Here is a 14,666-nt window from a genome sequence, read left to right as displayed (position 1 = left end):
TCATTCTTTTACAAGTGGTTGACCAGTTTTCCCAGCACCACTTGTTAAAGAGATTGTCTTTACTCCATTGTATATTCTTGCCTCCTTTGTCAAAGATAAGGTGTCCATATGTGTGTAGATTTATCTCTGGGCTTTCTATTTTGTTCCATTGATCTATATTTCTGTCTTTGTGCCAATACCATACTGTCTTGATGACTGTGGCTTTGTAGTAGAGCCTGAAGTCAGGCAAGTTGATTCCTCCAGTTCCATTCTTCTTTCTCAAGATTGCTTTGGCTATTCGTGGTTTTTTGTATTTCCATACAAATTGTGAAATTATTTGTTCTAGTTATGTGAAAAATATCGCTGGAAGCTTGATAGGGATTGCATTGAATTTGTAAATTGCTTTGGGTAGTATACTCATTTTCCCTATATTGATTCTTCCAATCCATGAGCATGGTATATTTCTCCATCTATTAGTGTCCTCTTTGATTTCTTTCATCAGTGATTTATAGTTTTCTATATATAGGTCTTTAGTTTCTTTAGGTAGATATATTCCTAAGTATTTTATTCTTTTTGTTGCAATGGTGAATGGAATTGTTTCCTTACAGTGAATGTTTCTAAGTGAATTGGAAGGATGTTTGATCTGGGAATGCCTGAACTTATCTCTTGGAATTCTTTGGTTTGGGGTCTCCCTAACCTTCCCAGACAGTCTGATTGGTATTCAAGGTAACCTTAGTTTCATGGCAGATTTGATTGAAATTAAGTTATTAACATAATAGGCCAGTGCTGGAAAGTTGACATTTAGTAAATTTAGGGAGAATTTTTGCCATATTATGTCCATGTTTTAATGAAGAGTTTTCTTCATTTGCTGTTCACATAGCTATTTATACTTCCAACTGTCAGCATTATTCATTTTAGCTACTTATTTAAGGTTTATATTCTTCCCTATACCCAACTCCTCTTGAGGTCAAGTAACCATTTGATCACTATAGATGTCCCCAGCACTGAGTACTGACATAAGCAGCTAGTGTTGCTTCATAAATATTAATTCAACAAGTGCATGGGTGAGTTAACTACATGCAACTCTTGTTGTGTTCATGTATTCCTTGTATTGCAATTGTCCATCTGCAGGCTTTGGAAATTTTTCTTAATTTAAGTTGGAGTAGTGTGCAAGGCAAGGTCAAGCATGTGATGTTTCGTGCTAGAGTTTATCTGTGTGCTCGTAGCATATTAGAGACAGTTGACAGCAATAGGGAAACCCCCAGGTGTTCTCTAACTTATACAGTCCAAGCCCCTTGTTGTGTTTACAAGAACTACCTGACCTGTTTCACCTCTGGTGCTCTCCATCCTGCCACTGTGTGGAATGATCTGTCATTCTTTCTCCTGGCCAATTCTTATACACTTTTCAAGAGTAGGTTTGGGTCTCATTCCCTCAGGAAATCATTTCTGAACTATGGGTTGAAATTAGATTCTGTTTTCACTCACTGATGTATTTATTTATTTTTAAAAAATTTGTTATTTTTTTCTATACAACAACATGAATCAGCTGTATAAATGCATATATCCACCCCCCCATCCCTCTAGGTCATCACAGAGCACCAGCCTGGGCTCCCTGTGTGATACAGCAGCTTCCCAGTGGCTGTCTGTTTCACACATGGTAGTATACATATGTCAATGCTACTTTTTCAATTAGTTCCACCCTCCCCTTCTCCCACTGTGTCTACAAGTCTGTTCTCCACATCTGTATCTCTTTTCCTGTCCTGCAAATAGATTCATCAGTATCATTTTTCTAGATTCCATATATATTTTCTAGAATCCATATATATATATATATACACACACATACACACACACACATATATATATTTGTTGTTCTCTTTCTGACTTACTTCACTCTGTATGACAGACTCTAGGTTCAACAACATCACTACAAATGACCCATTTTGTTCCTTTTTATGACTGAGTAATATTCCACTGTATGTATGTACCACATCTTCTTTATCCATTCATCTGTCAATGAACATCTAGGTTGCTTCCATGTCCTGGCTATTGTAAATAGTGTTGCAATGAGCATCGGGGTACACATGTCTTTTTGCATTATGGTTTTCTCAGGAAACTTCACTGGTGCCTCAGACAGTAAAGCATCTGCCTACAGTGTGGGAGACCCAGGTTTGATCCCTGGGTCAGGAAGATCCCCTGGAGAAAGAAATGGCACCCCACTCCAGTACTCTTGCCTGGAATATCCCATGGATGGAGGATCCTGGTAGGCTATAGTCCATAGGGTCACAAAGAGTTGGACAGGACTGAGCAACTTCACTTTTACTTTTCACTTTTACTTTAAGGGTGTATGCCCAGAAGTAGGATTGCTGGGTTATATGACTTCCCTGGTGGCTCAGACAGTAAAGAATCTGCCTGTGATGTGGGAGACCTGGGTTTGATCCCTGAGTAGAGATGATCCCCTGGAGAATGGAATGGCTACCCACTCCAATATTCTTGCCTGGAGAATTCCACAGACAGAGGAGCCTGGCAAGCTACAGTCCACGGGCTTGCAAAGAGTTGGACATAACTGAGTGACTAACACCGTCAATACCTGTGGTAGTTTTATTCCTAGTTTCTTAAGGAACTTCCATACTGTTTTCCATTGTGGTTGTATCAGTTTATATTCCCACTAACAGTGCATGAAGATTCCCTTTTCTCCACACCCTCTCCAGCAGTTTTTGTTTGTAGATTTTTTTGATGATGGCCATTAAGACTGGTGTGAGTTGATAGCCCATTATAGTTTTGATTTGCATTTCTCTAATAATGGGTGATATTGAGCATCTTTTCATGTTTGTTTAGGTTTACTTAGGTCTTCTGCCAAATTTTTGATTGGGCTGTTCATTTTTCTGATATTGAGCTGCATGAGCTGCTTGTATATTTTGGAAATTAATCTTCTGTCAGTTGCTTCATTTGCAATTATATTCTCCCATTCTGAGGTTGTCTTTTCATCTTATTTCATCAGAGGGTTTTATGTATTTCTTGATCTTAGTTCTGATATTATATTAAAATTATCTCCTATGTTGCTCATTCTCCCATGAGACTATAACTCCTGAAGGGCAAAAACTACCTTTATTTCCCAACTAAGAAGAATGTATATGGCTGGCATGCATAAGATGCTCAGTAAATGTTTGAGGAGCCAAAAGGACTAATTCCAAGTGGAATTTCTTTTTCCAGAAGGAGCAAGATAGTGAGATGAAATGCAAATCCTTTGAGGCTTTGTGGGGTGACAGCCCCAAGCGATAAAGCAGGATCCTCTTCCCAGCAGCTGCCGGGGGTGAAGCAGAGCACTTCCAGGTCAGAGGTTCACTGTTGGGTAAATCTGTGTTTTTCTGAGCACAGACTGCAGTTCTGGTCTAACTGTACTCTGGTTTACTCAGTCTCAAGGGAGAAGAGAACCAGATAATTTTCCATTCAATATCATACAGATTGGAGGAACAGATTTTCACCCCTACAGACTATAAGAATATAGAAAATGCAGGGGCTAGAAACATTTATCTACTCTGTCCTTGGAAATTTTGAAAATCCCCAGAAGGACACACTCGTGATCTCATGAAAGAGATTGGTGTGGCTGGCAGTGATTCTCAGAGAGATGTCAGCATACTGTTCTTCAGTGCCACAGTTTCTTCTCTGGGAATAATAGATTTTTTAGTGAGAACAGGGGGCATTTATTTCCATTTCAGCAGTCTTAAGTATGAGTTGAATTATAGATAATAAAAACTCTAATTAATTACCAGTCCTAGACAATCAATTAACCATCTTCTCTAACAGCATTATATCGGTACACTTCATAACAGGCACCTGTTTGTTTTAGCTGCCTTTCCTTCCACTAGTTTCCTAAATTAATGAGCAAGAATGTACTATGCTTACGTAGAGACCTCAGACAAACCTAAAATACTTGATCTGATATTATTCCTTAAATAAATGGTTTAAAAGAATTTCAGATGCTATTTCTACCTTCATGTCTGACTTAACTTATTAATAACAAATTTTCTAATGCTTTTCCACTGGTGGAAATTCTAAGACCCCCAGCTTCTGTCTTCTGCATTTCTACCTACTGAGCTGTAGTCAAAAGCTTGACTTGTTCTGTAAATATAGAATATCAGCAGCTCTCAACATGGTTTCACAAGAATCTGTCTTTGTGAAAGTACCACATGTGATTCTGATCCACAGCTAATGTTGAGGATAGTGATGTCTTCGTTTAGGCTGCTATAACAAAAATACCATAAACTGGGTGTCTCTCTCTCTTTTTTTTTTTTTTAAATCAGAGGATAATTGCTTTACAAGGGCTTCCCAGGTGGCACTAGTAGTAAAGAACCTGCCTGCCAGTGCAGGAGACATAAGAGACACAGGTTCAATCCCTGGGTCAGGAAAATCCCCCGGAGGAGGAAATGGCTACCTACTCCAGTATTCTTGCCTGGAGATTCCCCATGGACAGAGGAGCCTGGCAGCCTACACTCCATAGGGTCGCAGAGAGTTGGACATGACTGAAGCAGTTTAGCATGCATGCATGTGCTTTACAATGCTGTCTTGGTTCCTGCTAAACGACAAGGTGAATCAGTCATAATTACATACATACCCCCTCCCTTTTCAGCCTCCCTTCTTCCTCCCATCTTACTCCTCTAGGTGAATGGGTGTCTTCAGCAAAAGAAATTAATTTCTCACTGTTCTGGAGGCAAGGAAATCTAAGATGAAGGCACCAGCAGATCTGGGGTCCAGTGAGAATCCTCTTCTTGGTTGGCAGATGTTTGTCTGTCTTCTTGTATCCTCAGATAGTGGAGAGCAGAGAGAGGGGCTAGCTCTGTCCTTCTTAAAAGGACAGTAATCCCATCATGAAGGCACCACCCTTATGACCTAATAATCTCCCCAAAGGCCCTGTCTCTAGATATCATTACATGAGACAGTAGGGTACCTATAAGTGAATTTGGGAGGTGGTAGGGAGTACACATGTTCAGTTCACAGTAATTGGATTAGAAAATTCTATTTGTTAAATATGCTTCTTTTTTTCCTAGAATGAATGCAGAGCAATGCTTCACCAATTATTTACCCTCTTCCTATAGATGAAGTATGAAAAGTGGTAATAAAGCAAATAAAATGCAGTTATCCAGGTACCTAGTGAGGTTTCACATATACTGCTTGGACATCTTATTAAATGAAAGTAAAGAATCATTACTTTCATAATCATTTAAAAAGTAATACTTCTATATACTTCCTACAACTCCCAAGTAGAACTATTTTAATACCCTTGGCCAATAAATCCTTTCTATTAATAATATAATTACTAAAATTTAGATTATATCAGAACTAATAAGAAAATTCCATCTTCTATCTAGTGTGTCAAGAAGTTAGAGATAAAATTTTAGACACACTATACTTTTAATAATTTTAATAGCTTCCTTTGGGTTCAATAGACTTCCCAGGTGGCACAGTGGTAAAGAATCCGCCTGCCAATGCAGGAGATGCTGTTCAACCTCTGGGTCGGGAAGATCGCCTGGAGAAGGAAATGGCAACCCACTCCAGTATTCTTGCCTGGGAAATCCTCTGGACAGGGGAGCCTGGTGGGGGTATGTCCTGCTGCTGCTGCTAAGTCACTTCAGTCATGTCCGACTCTGTGTGACCCCATAGACGGCAGCCCACCAGGCTTCCCCGTCCCTGGGATTCTCCAGGCAAGAACACTGGAGTGGGTTGCCATTTCCTTTTCCAATGCATGAAACTGAAAAGTGAAAGTGAAGTCGCTCAGTCGTATCCGACTCTTCGAGACCCCATGGACTGCAGCCTACCAGGCTCCTCCATCCATGGGATTTACCAGGCAAGAGTACTGGAGTGGGGTGCCATTGCCTTCTCCCTGGGGTATGTCCTACAGAGTTGCAAAAGAGTCAGATACAACTCAGTGACTAAACAACAAGATAACTAAGTAGAAACAATTACATTGTTGCTACTAGAATATAAGTTCTAAGGACAATAAGTTAAAATGTTCAGAATTGCAATTATAAGATTTTGGCAAGTGATAAGCTAATTATCTAGTAATTTATATGTCAAGCCTAATAATTTATACCCCAACTCATATATATTGTATATATGCAACAAATATGAAATAGTCTCCTCCTCAATTCTCCTCTTAAAAACCAGCAGATATTTACTGGTTGAGAGTAATTCCATGGTTCTGATATTAAATATTACAGCACGTTTTTTCATAGGTCAGTAGATGGACATGATTAAGGCTAAATGCACTTTCGAAAATTAGTGAACCAAGCAGAAACTGTGAAGCAGGGAATTTATTGTTGATCTCACTAGTTTTGTCTGCTCTTTTGAAAATCCACCCACATAAGAATATGAAAGGAGTAATTCTTATACTCCATTTCCATAAAAACCTCATTTTAAAAACAAGCATACAATAAAAACCCAATATAGATAGCTTATGGTGAATGGTGTTGGATTCGTGATACCCGAAGAAGATATAACTTTGGAACCAGGAACCAGTCTTGATCACTAAAGAGGTTTTGTATAGCAGAGTTTTGTTAAAGTGAAAGTTCAGTTGCTCATTCATGTCCGCTCTTTGCGACCCCATGAATTGCACGCAGCATGCCAGGCCCCTCTGTCCATCACCAACTCCCGAAGTTTACCCAAACTCATGTCTGTCGAGTCAGTGATGCCATTCAGCCATCTCATCCTCTGCCATCCCCTTTTCCTCCTGCCCCCAATCGCTCCCAGCATCACGGTCTTATCCAATGGGTCAACTCTTGACATGAGGTGGCCAAAATATTGGAGTTTCAGCTTCAGCATCAGTCCTTCCAATGAACACCCAGGACTGATCTCCTTTAGGATGGACTGGTTGGATCTCCTTGCGGTTCAAGGGACTCTCAAGAGTCTTCTCCAACAACACAGTTCAAAAGCATCAATTCTTCGATGCTCAGTTTTCTTCACAGTCCAACTCTCACATCCATACATGACCACTGGAAAAACCATAGCCTTGACTAGATGGACTTTTGTTGGCAAAGTAATGTCTCTGCTTTTGAATATGCTATCTCGGTTGGTCATAACTTTCCTTCCAAGGAGTAAGCATCTTTTAATTTCATGGCTGCAATCACCATCTGCAGTGATTTTGGAGCCCAATAAAATAAAGTCAGCCACTGTTTCCACTGTTTCCCCATCTATTTCCCATGAAGTGATGGGACCAGATGCTATGATCTTCGTTTTCTGAATGTTGAGCTTTAAGCCAACTTTTTCACTCTCCACTTTCACTTTCATCAAGAGGCTTTTTAGTTCCTCTTCACTTTCTGCCATAAGGGTGGTGTCATCTGCATATCTGAGGTTATTGATATTTCTCCCGGCATTTTGATTCCAGCTTGTGCTTCTTCCAGTCCAGCGTTTCTCATGATGTACTCTGCTAGAAGTTAAATAAGCAGGGTGACAATATACAGCCTTGATGTACTCCTTTTCCTATTTGGAAGCAGTCTGTTGTTCCATGTCCAGTTCTAACTGTTGCTTCCTGACCTGCATATAGGCTTCTCAAGAGGCAGGTCAGGTGGTCTGGTATTCCCATCTCTTTCAGAATTTTCCACAGTTTATTGTGATCCACACAGTCAAAGGCTTTGGCATAGTCAATAAAGCAGAAATAGATGTTCTTCTGGAACTCTCTTGCTTTTTTGATGATCCAGCGAATGTTGGCAATTTGATCTCTGGTTTCTCTGCCTTTTCTAAAACCAGCTTGAACATCTGAAATTTCATGGTTCACGTATTGCTGAAGCCTGACTTGGAGAATTTTGAGCATTATTTTCCTAGCATGTGAGATGAGTGCAATTGTGCAGTAGTTTGAGCGTTCTTTGGCATTGCCTTTTTTGGGATTGGAATGAAAACTGACCTTTTCCAGTCCTGTGGCCACTGTTGAGTTTTCCAAATTTGCTGGCATATTGAGTGCAGCAATTTCATAGCATCATCTTCCAGGATTTGAAATAGCTCAACTGGAATTCCATCACTTCCACTAGCTTTGTTCATAGTGATGCTTTCTAAGGCCCACTTGACTTCACATTCTAAGATGTCTGGCTCTAGGTGAGTGATCACACCATCGTGACTATGTTGGTCATGAAGATCTTTTTTTGTACAGTTCTTCTGGATATTCTTGCCACCGCTTCTTAATATCTTCTGCTTCTGTTAGGTCCATATCATTTCTGTCCTTTATCAAGCCCATCTTTGCATGAAATGTTCCCTGGTATCTCTAATTTTCTTGAAGAGATCTCTAGTCTTTCCCATTCTGTTGTTTTCCTCTATCTTTGCATTGATCACTGAGGAAGGCTTTCTTATCTCTCCTTGCTATTCTTTGGGACTCTGCATTCAGATGGTTATATCTTTCGTTTTCTCCTTTGCTTTTCACTTCTCTTCTTTTCACAGCTATTTGTAAGGCCTCCCCAGACAGCCATTTTGTTTTTTTGCATTTCTTTTCCATGGGGATGACCTTGATACCTGTCTCCTATAGAATGTCATGAACCTCCATCTATAGTTCATCAGGCACTCTATCTATCAGATCTAGTCCCTTAAATCTATTTCTCACTTCCACTGTATAATCATAAGGGATTTGATTTAGGTCATACCTGAATGGTCTAGGGGTTTTCCCCACTCTCTTCAATTTAAGTCTGAATTTGGCAATAAGGAGTTCATGATCTGAGCCACAGTCAGCTCCCGGTCTTGTTTTTGCTGACTGTATAGAGCTTCTCCATCTTTGGCTGCAAAGAATATAATCAATCTGATTTCAGTGTTGACCATATCTGGTGATGTCCATGTGTAGAGTCTTCTCTTGTGTTGTTGGAAGAGGGTGTTTGCTATGACCAGTGCGTTCTCTTGGCAAAACTCTATTAGCCTTTGCCCTGCTTCATTCCGCATTCCAAGGCCAAATTTGCCTGTTACTCCAGGTGTTTCTTGACTTCCTACTTTTGCATTCTAGTCCCCTATAACAAAAAGGACATCTTTTGGGGGTGTTAGTTCCAAAAGGTCTTGTAGGTCTTCATAGAACCGTTCAACTTCAGCTTCTTCAGCATTACTGGTTGGGGCATAGGCTTGGATTACTGTGATATTGAATGGTTTGCCTTGGAAATGAACAGAGATCATTCTATCATTTTTGAGATTGCATCCAAGTACTGCATTTCAGACTCTCTTGTTGACCATGATGGCTACTCCATTTCTTCTGAGAGATTCCTGCCCACAGTAGTAGATATAATGGTCACCTGAGTTAAATTCACCCTTTCCAGTCCATCTTAGTTCGCTGATTCTTAGAATGTTGACATTCACTCTTGCCATTTCCTGTTTGACCACTTTCAATTTACCCTGATTCATGGACCTGACATTACAGGTTCCTATGCAATATTGCTCTTACAGCATCAGACCTTGCTTCTATCACCAGTCACATCCACAACTGGGTATTGTTTTTGCTTTAGCTCCATCCCTTCATTCTTTCTAGAGTTATTTCTCCACTGATCTCCAGTAGCATATTGGGCACTTACCGACCTGGGGAGTTCCTCTTTCAGTATCCTATCATTTTGCCTTTTCATACTGTTCATGGGGTTCTCAAGGCAAGAATACTGAAGTGGTTTTCCATTCCCTTCTCCAGTGGACCACCTTCTGTCAGACCTCTCCACCATGACCCTTCCGTCATGGGTGGCCCCCCTCGGCATGGCTTAGTTTCACTGAGTTAAACAAGGTTGTGGTCCGTGTGATCAGATTGGCTAGTTCTCTGTGATTATGGTTTCAGTGTGTGTGCCCTCTGATGCCCTCTCACAATAACTACTGTCTTACTTGGGTTTCTCTTACCTTGGATGTAGGGTATCTCTTCACGGCTGCTCCAGCAAAGCACAGCCGCTGCTCCTTATCTTGGATGAGTCGCCCCTCCTGACCTTGAACATGGAGTAGCTCCTCTCAGCCCTCCTGCTCACAGCTGCCGCTCCTTGGAGGTTGGGTTGCTCCTCTCAGCCACTGTCCCTGACCTCTGACATGGGGTAGCTCCTCTCTGCCACTCCTGTGCCGTCATAGCCTGGCACAAGAATGGAAAAGGGATAGAAAAATCTTCTGACATAGACATCAGAAGAGGGACAGAGAATGCCCCCCTCACTAGAGTTAGCTATGGAGTTATATAATTTTTAATTAATTATTACAATAAATCAAAAGAATGTCTCAAGTTTGTGAAAATTTTACTGAACCCACTCCCACAATTTACATTTTAGGATAACAGGCTTAGAACTTGCTAACAGAAAGATCCTACCAGACCCACTCCCATAATATACATTCTAAGATATCAGGTTTCTCAAGAAGGTCAGGAAGCGACAGTTAGAACTGGACATGGAACAACAGACTGGTTCCAAATAGGAAAAGGAGTACATCAAGGCTGTATATTGTCACCCTGCTTATTTAGCTTATATGTAGAGTACATTATGAGAAACACTGGGATGGAAGAAGCACAAGCTGGAATCAAGATTGCCAGGAGAAATATCAATAACCTCAGATATGCAGATGATAGCACTGTTATGGAAGAAAGTGAAGAGGAACTAAAAAGCCTCTTGATGAAAGTGAAAGACGAGATTGAAAAAGTTGGTTTAAAGCTCATTCAAAAAACGAAGATTGTGGCATCTGGCCCCATCACTTCATGGGAAATAGATGGGGAAACAGTGGAAACAGTGTCAGACTTTATTTTATTTGGCTCCAAAATCACTGCAGATGGTGATTGCAGCCATGAAATTAAAGGATGCTTGCTCCTTGGAAGGAAAGTTATGACCAACATAGATAGCATATTCAAAAGCAGAGACATTACTTTGCCGACTAAGGTCCATCTAGTCAAGGTTATGGTTTTTCCAATGGTCATGTATGGAAGTGAAATTTGGACTGTAAAGAAAGGTGAGCATCGAAGAATTGATGCTTTTGAACTGTGTTGTTGGAGAAGACTCTTGAGAGTCCCTTGGACTGCAAGGAGATCCAACCAGTCTATTCTAAAGGAGACCAGTCCTGGGTGTTCTTTGGAAGGAATGATGCTGAAGCTGAAACTCTAATACTTTGGCCACCTCAAGCAAAGAGTTGACTTATTGGAAAAGGCTCTGATGCTGGGAGGGATTGGGGGCAGGAGGAGAAGGGGACGACAGAGGATGAGATGGCTGGATGGCATCACCGACTTGATGGACATGAGTTTGAGTGAACTCCTGGAGTTGGTGATGGACAGGGAGGCCTGGCGTGCTGCGACATGGGGTCGCAGTCGGACACAACTGAGCGACTGAACTGAACTGAAGATATCAAAGTTAGCCAGAAGGTTTTCAGGAAGGAGAAACTGTCCTCAATCAGGATGCATTGTTGTTATATAGTCCCTAGTACAGAGTTTAAACTGAGTTGTTTGTTGTGTAATCATCAGTTTGAGGCTTAAAAAAAATTATGTGACTAAGACTAAGAAATGTAAAGGAAAAAAAATATTTGTCCTTTCCTCTTCTTCAAGACCCCTCTCTCCTCAGGAACCTCTGGACTTCTTATCAACCTGCTTAGGAATTGACTCTCTCAATATAAAACCAGAATATCACTATTTTATTACACCTAGTCATCACTTGTAAGTATAATTGGTAGAATTACTAGATTGGGGAGGAGTTGCCTTTGTTAAAAAGAACATTTTATTTTTTTTAAATCACAAGTTATTGATTTACACTAGAGATAGAAGAGAAGATAATCTATCCTTTCATGAAAGCATAGCTACTTTTGATACTTGCCTGCAATTAGAATGGGGAGACTCATGGCTTTAAAATTCACACTCTCCATAGGATAGTACCATTTGAGTGCATTACATAGGAGTTCAGAGGAATAAGTAAAATTCTTGCCTAGGGGGTGGGTTGGGGGCTGGGGAAGAATGACTCTTGATGTTAGCCTCCTGTGTCTATCTAAAGGCCAGTCAACTTTTTTATCATCCATTCATTCCTAAAGCAGTATTTACTAAGCATTTCCTGTGTGAATGTACTACCTCTACATAAATTACAAGACTGTGTAAATTACATAGACTCTGCCTATATACTGGAAGAGGTACTGGGAGGAGGTGGTGGGCTCATAACTGCAGATGGCTTTGCCAGGAACATTTGAGGCCTCCATATTGTCTGAGGCTTCCTCTTTCATCTGTTACGTATGACTACTCCTTCCTGCTGCCAAATTCTTAGTGATATAGTTATCTACAAGAATTCTCTGCTTTGTTTATGGGACTTAATAGTCCTGGGCCTGCAATGAATAAGATGCTAAGGCAGCATGTGGTAAGGAGCTTCATTATCTGGAAAGGTTCCGCTTCTGTACTGTGGTAGGCATTATGGGTCATAAGAACAATCATTCTTATAGTTTGACTAGGTTTTTATAGTCTAGGACCATGGAGCAATGCTTCTGTGCTTACTTTGGGGAACACCTGTTCACTTCAGATGGGTGTCCTTGCCCTTAGGCATCAGAGGAAATAACATGTCTAGGATGTTACAGTCTTTTCCTTATTTTCCCACAGGAATTGTCATTTCAATATTCAATAGAAAAAAAAAAAAGATCTTTTGAGGGTGGTAGATTACTATCTTTTGTAAAAACTACAAAGGCCCTTGTGAATTCTAAGGAAGTGGAAAGAGAAGAAGGCATGGATATGGAGTCAGCATGAGAAATGTTTGTGACAAAGTAGTGAGGATATTTGTCACTTGCACTGTGACAAATCCCCTTCCAGCTTCCATTTTGGTTATTTAAAAATACTGGAATGCGTTAAATTGGATGGAATCTCAAATTAAATTCCTTTGGGGAAAGATGTTGCCAGAACATCTAATATGGGGTACTGGACAAACATCTTAGGTGGGGATTGACTCTGTATCAGTTTTTTTTCCCATTAAAAACCTACATTCTTGCTATTTATACGGGTTTTCTTCTCCCTTTCTCCATCCCTTTTGTATCTGGTATTTCTCCCTCGACTCTTCCTTCTTTCCCAGGTGTGTTTGATAACTGCTCCCACACTATCAGTGACAAGGGCTGGGCCCTGGGGATCCGCTCGGGGAAGGATGTGGGAAGGCGAGATGCTCGCTTCTTCTTCTCTCTTCGCACCGACCGAGTGAAGACAGCCACCACTGTGATGGGCCACAGTCGCTACCAACCGGGCAAGTGGACACATCTGGCGGCCACTTACGATGGACAGCGCATGGCCTTGTATGTGGATGGCACTCAGGTGGCTAGTAGTCCAGATCAGTCTGGCCCCCTGAACAGCCCCTTCATGGCATCTTGTCGCTCTCTCCTCCTTGGGGGGGACAGCTCGGAGGATGGGCACTCTTTCCGTGGACACCTGGGCACCCTGGTCTTCTGGTCGATAGCCCGCCCACAAAGCCACCTTCAGCACAGTCCTCAGCAGCCACTGGAGGTGGAGGATTTGACCACGCTGCTACTGACCGCCAGTTTTGAGCCCCTGGAAGAACAGTGGGTCCCCTTTAGAGACGGGAAGTACCCACGGCGTGAGGTTCTCCAGGGCTTCGAGTCAAAGCCTGAGATTCTGTCCCCTCTGCAGCCCCCGCTCTGTGGGCAGACAGCATGTGACAACGTGGAATTGATCTCTCAGTACAATGGGCACTGGCCCCTCCGGGGAGAGAAGGTGATCCGCTACCGCGTGGTGAACATCTATGACGACAAAGGTCTGAAGCCCACGGTGAGTGAGGAGCAGATCCGTCGGCAGCACGAGGTGCTCAATGAAGCCTTCAGCCGCTACAACATCAGCTGGCAGCTGAGCGTCCACCGCGTCCACAACTCCACCCTGCGCCACCGCATTGTGCTGGTGAACTGTGAGCCCAGCAAAATCGGCAACGACCACTGTGACCCCGAGTGCGAGCATCCACTCACGGGCTACGACGGGGGTGACTGCCGCCTGCGGGGCCGGTGCTACTCCTGGAACCGCAAGGACGGGGTCTGCCACGTGGGGTGCAACAACATGCTGAACGACTTTGACGAGGGCGACTGCTGCGACCCAGACGTGGCCGAGGTGCGCAAGACCTGCTTCGACCCTGACTCGCCCAGGAGGTAAGGGACCGGGGCTAGGGGGTATCCTGCTTGGAGGGTGCATTCCTGACATCATTTTATCGTTTTGGCTTCTGGAGACAAAAGAGTGTTCGCGCAACCTCCAAATAAAACGATTATCTACTCCACCAGGTATCGGTGAGATTTCATCAAGTCCTAGATGTTGTGCTGGGTAATTAGGGACACACGGATGACTAAGATGAAAACACGACCTTTACCAAACTCAGTTTCTTTGAAGCATACAACTGTGGATATGGTGTGAACTGCACATGCACCTGGTGCTTGAGATACAGGAAAGCTGAATGGCTTTATCTGTCCAAGGAAGCCAGGGCATCTTTGCAGAGAACAAACGAGGTATACATTGATAGACACCACTCATACAGGAGTCAGGAGACCCAGAGTTTGATCCCTGGGTTGGGAAGACCCGCTGGAGGAGGAAATGGCAACCCACTCCAGTACTCTTGCCTGGAGAATTCCATGGACAGGCTACAGTCCATAGTATTGCAAAGAGTCGGACAGACTGAGCGACTAACACTTTCACTTCCATTCTTTCCACAGTCTTAGGTTTCCAGCAAAGTAGCCCAAATTCACGAGGAGGCCCCATGTGTGCGTAGTCTCTGACGTAG

At 42.3% G+C, this 14,666-nt stretch overlaps 1 protein-coding gene across 1 annotated transcript in view; it reads left to right on the top strand.

Moving 5' to 3' along the window:
* The window catches only part of PAPPA2 (pappalysin 2), a 303,795-nt gene that overhangs the window by 34,229 nt on the left and 254,900 nt on the right, over positions 1–14,666 (top strand). The window contains exon 2 of the mRNA XM_040263919.1: positions 12,972–14,043. Within this exon, the coding sequence (XP_040119853.1) occupies positions 12,972–14,043 (1,072 nt within the window). The remainder of the gene's footprint in view (positions 1–12,971; positions 14,044–14,666) is intronic.

Source organism: Oryx dammah, unplaced genomic scaffold (genome assembly GCF_014754425.2).
Source record: "Oryx dammah isolate SB20612 unplaced genomic scaffold, SCBI_Odam_1.1 HiC_scaffold_21, whole genome shotgun sequence".
NCBI classification, from domain to species: domain Eukaryota; kingdom Metazoa; phylum Chordata; class Mammalia; order Artiodactyla; family Bovidae; genus Oryx; species Oryx dammah.
Note: the sequence above shows the minus strand (reverse complement) of the source record. Positions and strands in the feature narration are given on the sequence as shown.